The sequence below is a fragment of the Spea bombifrons genome, chromosome 12 (assembly GCF_027358695.1).
Source record: "Spea bombifrons isolate aSpeBom1 chromosome 12, aSpeBom1.2.pri, whole genome shotgun sequence".
NCBI classification, from domain to species: domain Eukaryota; kingdom Metazoa; phylum Chordata; class Amphibia; order Anura; family Pelobatidae; genus Spea; species Spea bombifrons.
The window spans coordinates 17,803,917-17,816,176 of NC_071098.1; the positions used below are offsets into that span (position 1 = coordinate 17,803,917).

General features: G+C 40.8%; 1 protein-coding gene across 1 annotated transcript in view; it reads left to right on the forward strand.

Moving 5' to 3' along the window:
• GRIK4 (glutamate ionotropic receptor kainate type subunit 4) overlaps positions 1–12,260 on the forward strand; it is a 249,989-nt gene that overhangs the window by 187,681 nt on the left and 50,048 nt on the right. The window contains exons 9-10 of the mRNA XM_053452347.1: positions 6,339–6,491; positions 7,641–7,745. Of these exons, the coding sequence (XP_053308322.1) occupies positions 6,339–6,491; positions 7,641–7,745 (258 nt within the window). The remainder of the gene's footprint in view (positions 1–6,338; positions 6,492–7,640; positions 7,746–12,260) is intronic.

Below are 12,260 nucleotides of genomic sequence, written 5' to 3' on the forward strand. Positions count from 1 at the left end.
CAGTAATGAGAAAGTCTGTATGTTTTTTGGTGGTAAATGGGCTAGTAGCTGGCCTGGTCAACAGCCATAAAACGGTTGTTCTAGAAAAAATGCTGGTAGATGGAGGGACAGGAGAATATAGAGAATATAGAAGAGTAGGTTTATCAATGATTAGTGAATGTGTTATGTGAGTGAACACACTACATGCATTCTATCTAGCAAAAGGTTGAGCTAGACTTTTTTAGTGGGGGGGGGTCCTAATTTTAATTTTGTACTTTGACATCCATTGGGACCTCTCAAACCAAGCCAAGTATACAAATCCATCCAGTTCATCTGGCAGGTGGTCATTTTTTCCAATTTGCAATCAAGCAAGCTTGATTCTTAAAACTTGTTTTGTTGTGGGGCACACAGGGAGGGTGGGGAATGTGAATTTTAATGCTTCTGCTTTATTCTACTGCAACATGTCTGCCAATAGTGATGACTTCCTTGGACTGAGTCATTGCAAAGGCAAGGTCTTTGGTGCAAACTATTCATTTTTGAATTGAGGGCCCACTACCTCTAAGGAAGTAGTATGGGTAATTGAAACAAAAAGAGGGGTGAAAAGTAGTAGCTCTCTTGTAGCAGTAATTAGAGCTATGTGTTTGGATGCATTAGAGAATATAGAACAGTAACGCTACAAGAGAACAAAGAGAGAGGTGAACTAGAAGAAAATTAGTTTAGGCAAAAAGAGGCAGAGTTATGGCTTGTAGGGGTCCGGGGATCAGGCATTTACCCAGCACCCAGATTGCACCCACGGCGGTTCCTCTTAGATCATTAGGTCTACTCTCAGTTAGGGCTCCTCTCAGTCTCCCATGTACTCTTTAGAGTCTGAGTGCCGGGAGGTCAATGTCATGAGTTTGTGTGACCCCTGACTAGGGATAGGCATGGTTCATGGCGGATACTTTATAGTTGCTGGAGTCAGAAAAAGACACTATTTGTCCTTATCTAAAACAATACTAAATATTTCCCCTTGATTCAAAAGTGTTAAAGTGAATCATTCTATACCATTTAGGTCAAAGCAGTAACAGTAATGGATACTGTCAAAATATACACATATACTGTACACTACCTTTACAAATGTGTGCCGATACACACATGCATACACACCCACATTCACACTTGCCCTTACACATGAACATCCTGGCTTACACTTGCATCTACATGCTTGCCCTTAGACATACTTGCCCTAACATATAAACACTTTCAAGACACAAACACACTCATCTCATTATCTCTTTCTTTTCTCCTTATATCTCTTTTACTCTTGATCACGCCACTTTCTCCCTATTTCGCCTCTTATTCATTATTTTCTTTTTTTCGTAATCTTTGCCCCTATTCCCCATCCCTCATCTTTCTCATTATCTCTCCATTTTTGCTCTTGCTGAACTCTGTTTCAGTACTCCATCACAGTGTGTTGAGCACCAGGATATATCATCATATTCTGGATTCTGGCATGCTTTGGGAGAGAGCCAGTTCGTGGGAGATGCATGATCTTCCCAACTGGCCATGCTCCTCCAGGGGCAGTCCAGTCCAGTTCTCGAGAGAGAGCTAGCAGGGACCACTTCTGAAGTGCATTTTGATATTATGTAAGTGCATGCTATGCAATTGTATTATAAACAATCTTTAGCCTAAATAAGTTGTTTTTTTCATTAATTTACATAATTTGTAGGAAAAGGTACTGGTACTGAGATCATTTGATTTTCCTTTTGAAATGTAAATTAGGCGTCATATTTTAATAAAGCTCAGATGGGGCCCTGGGCAACACTGTTAAAAGCTTCCCCGCAGAATAAAACCACTGGCTGCTCTAGGTAGGGTTTGGGCCCCTTAGTTCCAATGAATGGTAATGTTACTGCTACAACATACAAAAGGCATTTTAGTCAACTGTATGCGTCCAACTTTGTGGTACCAGTTTGGGAAAGGCCATTTCCTGTTTCAGCAAGACATGGTTTGACACATTTGGTGTAGAGGAATTTGAGTGGCCTGCACAGGGCTCTGACCTTTGGAGTGAATTAGAATTTCAATTGCAAGCCAGGAAGGACTGGATCCCCCTCCATGGACGTACAGGAGGGAGAAGCCGTGAAGTACGTGCCTTACAGAACCCTCTGGAAGCAAAAGATGTAAGGCACAGATTTTGGCAGAGCATGGGTATTTGGTATGGGTTCCCAGGAACAGTCAGCATCACTATAGCCTTTTCAGTGAACAAGATGTTCCAACTTTCCGCTTTGTAGTCTAGAATCGAGTATTTGTTGATTATTCTTGCCTATGGCATGCCTCTGGCCCCTATTGTGACTTACTGACTACTGACCATACTTGTTTACTGGACTATGCTATCTGCCTCTTGACCGTATTGTGACTCAGCAGCTACTGACCCGGCTTGCTTACTGGACTATGCTACTTGTCTATTATCGGACGTCTGCTCTTTGGCTCTACCAGTCAAACCCTTACAGCAACCCTCAACAGACAAGCAGTATTTTACAATTTTATATTAGAAAGATTAATTTCCTATTTGGATTTCGGTTGGGTTAATTTATGAAAACGTATTTTGTGCTTTTCCATCTCCAAATAATGTGGCTAAAAACCTTGTGAATTCTATCAAGATCAGACCTTTTCAATATAAGTGGTACCGTGTTCAGTTTGTACAGCAAACATGGAAACAAGGCCATCTTGATAAGGTTTACTGTACCTAATAAAATGTAAAGGAAGATTGTGTCATGTTACACTTGATGTGAGGCATGTAATAGAAGGATTAAGATTTACATCCTGTAAACACATTGGATCACTAAGAAATATGATTTCCAAATGGTTAATATAAGAGACCCATTTAAAAGGCTGAACATGTCTTATGATGGGCATGCTGACAACCACAAAGCCTCATGTTTATTTTAAAACCAGAAATCTCTTCAAACTTTTGGCTTGGAGAGGTGGAAGCCCTATGGGTGACTGCTATCTTCAACTCTGGGTGCTCCGAATTACATGTTTAAGTTTTTTATTTGTGAAAAGGGTAAATAAGCAGTGTGACAGAATGACCTGTCATACAGGCCTCCCAAGGTACTCAGAGATGGCTCCAGCCTGGCTGCCAAATAAAGATAGCACAGGTAGGAACTCCGTTGTTCAACTAGTCCCATTAATAGGATTGATGCCAGGGGAATTAAAGGTTGGGTTGTATACATGGGTTGTATACATGTATATATGAGGCTATGTTTTACAACAATAAAATGTTCATTCTTGCTGTACTCCATTCAAGGTAGTTGTGTCTACTTATTGGGTACTCATAACAGGGTTCTAAGGTGTGCAAGCTGACTGGTGCTGGAAGTGATTTCGGAGACAACAGGAGAATACATCTGGGTGATCTCTGGGAGTTACTACAGCTCTCTTGGTGAACCTGGTACAATCAGTCTTTAGAAAGAAAAGAACCTGAATGCTTAACATAGACACAAGCACTTCCCATTCGATAAAGGGGATGAAGCAGAAGCTTCTTCAGGTGAATTTGCCCAAAGGACCAAGGTATCAGCACGTCCAACCACTGTCAGGGAGACCATGCGAGATGTCGGCGGGACTACCCGCAACATCAGTAGAACCACCCACGGACATCAGTGGAACTTCCTGCCTGCATCCTGTAAATGAGGGCTCTGGGTAGCTGGAGTTCTCAGGTATGCTTATAGAATAGTATAGTATGCTTATAGTATATACAATCTGTAAAATACAGTAATAACTGAGCAGAAGCACCAATTTAGTTAAATGCAGTTGCCATGTTTCATTGGACTAGATTAATTAATTCAAATACTTGAAAAGCAGTCATCCCATACGAATTTAATCACTAACTAACTTCACTTCACCTCTACAGTGCTATGTTTTACCTTTTTTCACATTTAAATCTTTCAAATCATTCAACTAACAGAAGACAAAGACATCATGCCTAAACACAAAATACAGCTTTTAAGGGATCATTTTATTTATTGACGGTAAAGAGTTAATGAAAATCTACACTCAATGGACACTTTATTAGATGCATCTTGCTAATACCAGGTTGGACCCCCTTTTGCCTTCAGAACTGCCGTCATTCTCCATGGCATACTTTCTACAAGGTGCTGGAAACATTTGTCAGAGATTTTGGTCCGTATCAACATGATGGCATCATGCAGTTGCTGCAGATTTGTCGGCTGCTCGTCCATGATGCAAATCTCCCGTTCCACCACATCCCAAAGGTGCTCTATTGGATTGAGATCTGGCGACTGTAGAGGCCGTTGGAGTACAGTGAATTTATTGTCATGTTCAAGAAACCTGTTTGAGATAATATGAGCTTTGTGACATGGTGCATTATCCTGCTGGAAGTAGCCATCAAAAGATGGGAACACTGTGGTCATAAAGGGATGGACATGGTCAGCAACAATACTCAGGTAGACTTCCACATTTAAACAATGCTCATTTGGTACTAAGGGGCCCAAAGTGTGCCAAGAAAATGTCCCCCACGCCATTACACCACCACCAGCCTGAACCGTTGATTCAAGACAGGATGGATCCATGCTTTCATGTTGTTTAAGTCTGACCTGCCATCTGATTGTCATAGCTGGAATCGAGACTCATCAGACATTCATTCTTCCAGTGTTCCATTGTCCAATTTTGGTAAGCCTGTGCAAATTGTAACCTCAGTTTCCTGTTCTTATCTGACAGGAGTGGCACCCAGTGTGGTCTTCTGCTGCTGTAGCCCATCTGCTTCAAGGTTTGACATGATGTGCGTTCAGAGATGGTAGTTTGCATACCTTGGTTGTAAGGAGTGGTTGTTTAAGTTACTGTTGCCTTTCTGTCACCTTGAACCAGTCTGCCCATTCACCTCTGACCTCTGACATCAACAAGGCATTTTCATCTACACAACTGCCGCTCAGAGATATTTTCTCTTTGTGAGTGAAAATCCCAGTATATCAGCAGTTTCTGAAATACTCAGACCAGCCTGTTCAACCTCCCAAATAACCCAACAAACCCATGCATGTGGTGTATCACTGCGCTCAGGAGATGTTACTGAACACATATCGGTCTCAATCCAATCCCATGTCTCAATCCAATTGAGCATCTGTAGGATGTGCTGGGCAAACAAGTTTGGTCCAGGACTTAAAGGATCTGCTGGTAACCTCTTGGTGCCAAATATCACACCATATCTAGTGGAGTTCATGCCTTGAAGGTTTTGAAATAGCATCCATGCAGGATGGTGGGCAGAGACAGACTGAACTAAGATTTTGCATTCAACAAGCATATTGGATTGCTTGTGAGATCACTGGAGCCCTCGTTAACATATCAAAAGACACATAATTTAGCTGGCAAAAACATTGACAATACTTCTTATGTCACCACACTAAGGAACAGATGTTTTTATGTCATGATATGTAAAACCATATAATTCAAAGAGGGTGAATGTTGTTTTTCGTAGGATGGTATGTGTGTTACCTTATCTAATAAGACAGACTTGGGTAACTAATGCAATATGTCTTCTCATTGATTTCAAATGGAAGAACTCAGCCTATAGGTAGCATGTGGGATTTATATTTATGTAATCTCTTACCTATTTTTAAGTTGATAAATGCTGTTCTGTACATGTATATATTTCAAATATATATATTTGAAAAATATAATAAAGAGGAAGAGGCTTTTAAGATTTCTTGGGATATGGAAAAAAAGAAATAAAGGAAAATAATGGAAAATGTTGTCAATATTCTCCTATGTATATCCTCCTATCCTCCCATGTATAACTCTCATTTACTTTTTTCTTTACTTTTTATAAATACAACCACCTTTTCTTAAACCAATTTTTATAACAGTGTTTTTAATTCTAGTTTCTAGATTTTCTTTCATACTTTGTTTTATTAGTTTGTAACATTTCTCCTGTCACTTTGTATGACTATTTTTTTCCTTTATTAACTTATTGTAAAATTCACTCTATCCCCTCTCGGTATATGATCTTTGCTCTCCTTTTATGCTACATTTAATAAATCATTCACTGATGTGTGTGACCACAGTCAAAAGTAGTAGTGTTTAATTTATTCTGTTTAACTCACTATAATTTGTATGTCTCCAACTTTAGTGCAGCACTTGTTGCTGCACAGGTTTATGAGCTGGTAGGGGGTGCTGCCATAAGGTTTTGTCCTGGATCAGCTTGCACATTCATGCAGGACATTCTAAAAATGCCATTATCCAGTAAAAAAAAATATACATTACTATTATTATTTATTGTGGTCCAAACTTCCTTTGTCCTCCATACTTTTTCAGTTCAATTTATATACATTCGTTATTTAATACTCTAACCTAATATTTTCCACCAATCTCTGTAGCTCTCAGCAGCCCTGCTTTTTGATGCGGTTTATAGTGTTGTGAGCGCAGTGCAGGAATTGAACCGGAGCCAGGAGATTGGTGTTAAACCTCTTTCGTGTGGGTCTGCTCAGATCTGGCAGCATGGGACCAGCCTCATGAACTACCTGAGAATGGTGAGAATTAGCGTGATTATTTCACTCTGGTGTTAAAGCGTTTGTTTTACAAAGGTGTATAAAATTACTTGCCCTAATATCTAAGATTCCTAGGGTTATGCCCTTGGCTTTCATAAATGCAACTTCATTGGGTTTATTTTACTTTAGTTCAGCAAGGTGTTTTGTAAAAAACAGAGACATTTGGTGACCCAAGCTTAAAAAACTGCTAATTTTGCATATTTACCTGCTTCCTTCTCTATGAAAATTATCAAATTAACAATGTACTAGACATCAGTCTTTTTGTTAAACTGAGGAGTGTTACAAATCAGTAAAATCATTTAAAAACTGTTTCCTTTTCTCCACTACACTTTTGTAATGCTTATGCTAATATGTGACAGAATGGGTTAAGTGGTAGGCAATACAGTTATTGGTGCACAACATCATATCATAATGCTGTTCCATCAGTTACTCAGATCCGTTGTGACCACATTTGATTTTTATGGGATATAACTTATTACTAATATAATAATATGTTTAAATTTGAAAGGGTGATAGACAAGTGGAACATCCTTCCAGGAAAAGCAGTAAGAGCTAATACAATGAGGAAATTAAGGTATAAAGCTATCCTAAATATAAAACAAGATCAAGGACTGATTAAGGCCATTTTATTCAGTGGAACAAAACAGTGATCACATTATTTTTCACGATTTTCTTGTAATAAATTTCTTTATTAATTCATGTAAACTATTTTTTCATATTTAATAAAAGCTGTGATTAAGAAAAAAATATTTTTTATTTTTATTTCCTTTTATTGGCCAACCTGCCCCCCCCAGTTATGCACATCTGCCCCCAGGCTTGCCACTCTGCCCCCAGAAATACCTTATACCCCCCTATATGCCACTCCATGATATGCTTTATACCCTCCTATATGCCACTCTGCCCCATGATATGCATTTTATCCCTTATATGCCACTCTGCCTCCAGAAATGCCTTATACCCCCTATATGCCACTCTGCCTTCAGAAATGCCTTCTACCCCTATTTGGCACTCCAGTCCGCCCCTAAAGGTCTGATTCTTAACATGAAGTAAAATAGGCAGGTGAGATACACCAAATGGTTGCACAACACATAGCTGTCAGAGGTTTTCTGTGATTCTCTTTCTCTTGCACAGGTAGAGTTGGAAGGTCTAACTGGCCATGTGGAATTCAGTAGCAAAGGTCAAAGGTCAAACTACGATCTGAAGATATTGCAGTATACAAAACTAGGGTTTCAGGAGGTAAGAGATAGGGCTACTAAGTATTTATATGACGCCACTATTCACATACTTTTACCCTCATTAAAATTAAAATTGTCTCATCGTTTTATGATGTGAAGTGGGAACTGGATAACAGAAATATGTATGGTTGCAATGTCTGACTATTAAAATGAATGTCGTACTTTACTTAATATTTGCATATCATTGCCTTACATTTTATATATATTACCTTAACTAATATCTGTGCATTAACATGTCACAGATTCCCTTAAAAATTGTGGTACCACAAAAAAACATTTAGGAGTCAATGAACCTTGGAATAGTTTAAAAAAGGTTTTCACAAATGAAGATGATTGAATAGATTTCTGGGATGAAACCCAGGCAAATACATTTTCATAACTGACAAAACTCATCTTTATTGAATATTGTCACAGTTGCAGTAAACTGCACAGAAAAATGTCTTAAAAGATATTAGTTCAACTGATGCTTGTTACATTTCTGGCAGAAATACCTGAAATCGATCAACTGATAAGGTTAATCATGTGAAGGGTGAGAAATACCGTATTGGCTCGGATATAGGCCGCACCCGAATATAGGCCGCACCCTAAAAGTTTGGTGCTTTTTAAAGAAAAAGCTTTGTAATAGATATGCTACCACTCTGTCCCCCCCACCCCCGAGATATGCTGCCACTCTGTCGTCCCCCCCCCGAGATATGCTGCCACTCTGTCCTCCCCCCCTCGAGAAAATTGCTGCCACTCTGCCCTCCCCCCCTCGAGATATGCTGCCACTCTGCCCCCCACCCCCGACTTACGAGAGCAGACTCCCGGGTGTCTTACGGGACCGGAGGGGGACATCTACACAATATGCGTATACAACTCCCGGTGCCGGCACTCAGTGGAAGTGCCGGCACCGGAAGTTGTATATGCATATTGCGTAGATGTCCCCGCCGGCCCTGCAAGACACCCGGGAGTGTGCTCTGGTAAGTCTGGGGGGCAGAGGTAAAACACATCGTGCGGACGTTCACCAGCTGCGGCGATGCGCGCAAACATCCTCCGCTGCCGGCACTTCTGCACAATGTGCTTTAACAATCTCCCTTTCCGGGACTCCCCTCGTGGGAATTCCCGGCAAGAGAGATTGTTAAAGCACATCGTGCAGACGTGCCGGCAGCGGAGGTTGTTTACCCGTGCATCGCCGCAGCCGGTGAACGTCTGCGCAATGCGTTTAGACAATCTCCCGTGCCGACACTCCCCCCGTGGAAAGTGCCGGCAGGGGAGGCTGTCTGAGCGTATCAGAGAGTAGATACGCTAGAGGGGATAGAGGGGATCTGTATCCTAACCCTGCTGCCTGCCTGGCGCCCGGAACTGCATGTCCCGGCGTCGGGCGCTAGACCCCGAATATAGGCCGCACCCCCACTTTAAAGACTTAAAATGGGGGGGGGAAAGTGTGGCCTATATTTGGGCCAATACGGTATATATAACAATTCTTACACAGTAAAGACAAAAGTGTTTAACCCTGGGCAAGTAGTTACTCAGAAGTACTAGAAGACATCAAAAACTTTTATAGAAGTGACAAGACATATTAGTTGAAGATGGCTGCTGGCAAGGAGAGTGCTTAGGGTGCCATGTAAGAAACATCATGAGTAATTAGAATTATGGTAGGAATTAAGATTTAATTAACCCCTTAATGACAAAGCCCATACATGTACGGGCTCAAAATGCATTGTTTTCAATGGGGTTAAATGTTAGCAAATAAATGGAGAATACATGTAACTAGAGCCATTGCAAAGTTGATTTGGGTCATGATGCCACTATAAAAATGTCCTCTGTGTCACTATTTTGTCACAATCCACTCCTGGGTTGTAAGGTCCATGTGCTAGCACACTTGATCGATCCGCCCTCTCAATCAAAACTTTATCTACTTTGAAGTTGTACCACCCTTTGTCCCTTATATTGAAACAGAGCAGCAGTAGAGGTAGTGTGACAAGACGAGACACAGATTTCTTTCCAGCAAATGAGGATGAAGCAGTTACAAATATAGAGATCGTGTACAGCTGAAAGTTTGTTGCAGACAAAGTGTGCGATGCGGTGAGCACAGTAAACGGTTGATTTCTATGTGTGAGCTGCCCACAAATCTCCCCAACTGCCTTTAGCTCCTTTAGAAAGTGACCTTTCCTCAGAGGATGTGTTAAATCAATGTAAACAACTGTCAGTACTGTTGAATGAGCTTCAAGTACCCTCTTTAATGCTTCAATGCTGACTGGCAGCGTCATGCAGGAGCTTTATGTGGCAGCCAGTTCAGCACAACACAAATACAAATAAAAATACAATACAATACACAAATAAAAATACAGTTTTTATTGTTTTGTAATACATAATTTTTATCAATTACTACCTGATAACTGATAATGATACTTTAGGTCACTTAATATTGGTGAGTTCAGCAATCATTGTCAGTTGCCTAAACTTGTCATGTACATGTAAAAAAAATATTACAATATTTAAGTTTTAAAAAATGTTACTGTTTTGGAGTCTTTATGAGGAGTTAACACTTGATTAACCAATCATGCCTCTCACGCTGAAGTACAGAGAGTGACAGAAGCACAGGTATAGATACACTTTATTAAAAATGTATACAACTTATTATAACCGTTCCCATCCCTCCTTGACCACAGTAATAAAGAGTGATCCGTGTTCTTTTACACTATTTTTAAAAATATTTTTTCCCTGTGTTTTTTCAATTTAAAAGCTTTCTTTTAAAAAAAATATTTTAATTTACCCCATGCTATTGCTCAGATTGCTCTGATCAGTACATTTTACTGCTCATATGTTTTTCTCTTTTTTGGTTTTCATTTTATTAGTTAAGTGGGCAATTAGTTGGGATAAGTAGGTTAGTTTTAGATTTGGAGTTTAGAAATATAAATGTATAAATGTATATATTTTTTAAATTATTTGTATTGTGTTTAAATGCCCCATTCATATAGCATGGAGGAATGTTGGCGTACAGTTCAGAGACCACTTTTGAAACACCCTGGGCTTTCTAGTTTTCAAAAAAATATTGTTTCATTGGGATAAATTGAATAGGCCGACTTTGAGAGATAAAAGGCCACCTTTGAGAGGTGTGCATTTTTTGGAATTTCTGGATACACCCTCAGTGAACTCAAAAGTGTTTCAGTTGACGCCGCTATCTTGTGAGTGGCAGCAATGTCACTCACTGATGATGGTTCAGTTGCTGAATGCCTCGATATTGAGGCATGTCAACAACACTGATTGGTTAGATTGCTTAGGACCTAAAGAGTATTAACATCCCTTTGCTATTCATTAGTAATCACTTTTTTGTTTCGTTTGTGGTGTGAAATTTGGGGGTATTTTTTATTACAAACAACGTTTGGGAGCTGTTCACAAATGGGGAGGTTCCTGACACCCTCTGGACTCACCTTTCATTAAAAAGGTTCCCCCAGAGTAAGGACAGTCAACGCGGTGCAGCAGCTAGTTTGAATATTGAGTAGTGGGTAGCCTAATTTGGGACAATTGCCTTTCAAGAAAGCTATCTGCTCAACCATGTGTGGGAAGAGCTGTGTTCTCTGGGGGTTCAGTCTGTTGCGTCTCGCTTTGAACATTAGTGGCTTGGCAAGAAAGCAACTGCTGGGCCACTAAAGAGAGGCCTGGCCAGACAACAGCTTTCTGGCCCTAATAACGTAGAAGGTTGGTACTAGGAGGTGGTGACTGCTCCTCAAGATAGTCTTTCACCCTTACAGTGGCACTACTCTAAATTTGGTCAGCTTGGGTGAAACTAGTACCATGTATCAAGAAGCACTGTCCAAATGGGTAATGCTCCAGTGGGTCTAGTGTAACAGCTAATAATTTACCTGCAGCTGCTACAGCCATAGCAGCCTCCCGCAGATACTGCCGGACGAGACCCTCACGCATGCGCACGCCACAACTAAGATAGCCGGACATTTTCTCTGTTTATTTATGCTAATAGTTTGTAGGCGGGGTTATCTGCCTGGGGCTATTTGAGGGCTCCTTAGCTGTCCACTCACTGCCTGTCAAAGAGTTTCATGCTTTGTTTCTCTGGGCTCAGTTGCGGTTTTGTGTTTGCTCCAGTTCTGACTCCGGCTTTGTACCACGGTTATCCTGACTTCTCCAATCCTTGACCTCGGCTTTGTCTCACGTTTATCCGAACTTCTCCAGTACCATTTCGCATGCCTCTGGTTCGTGCACGGGTTCTGCACTGTGGATCCTCGGCTACTGACCCTGACTATCTTCGGCCGTTACATCTAGTGCAGCTGCTCTGCATGGCTGCAGGGGATTAGGAATGGGACATGTGGCTGGCTCTACTGCCACTGCTGCTGAGAATTTCCATTTCCAACACCTACATCTCTCAGTTTAGCATGCTCCTTTTGTACTGATCAGTTTGGCAACCTCCAGTTCTAATCTTTCACCTAGAAAGACTTCATTTTGTTCACAAGTCATGCATGTGTTGTTCAAGGTAGATAAGTAAGGAGATGACCTGGCCCAAAGTGGCAGTGCTCTGGCT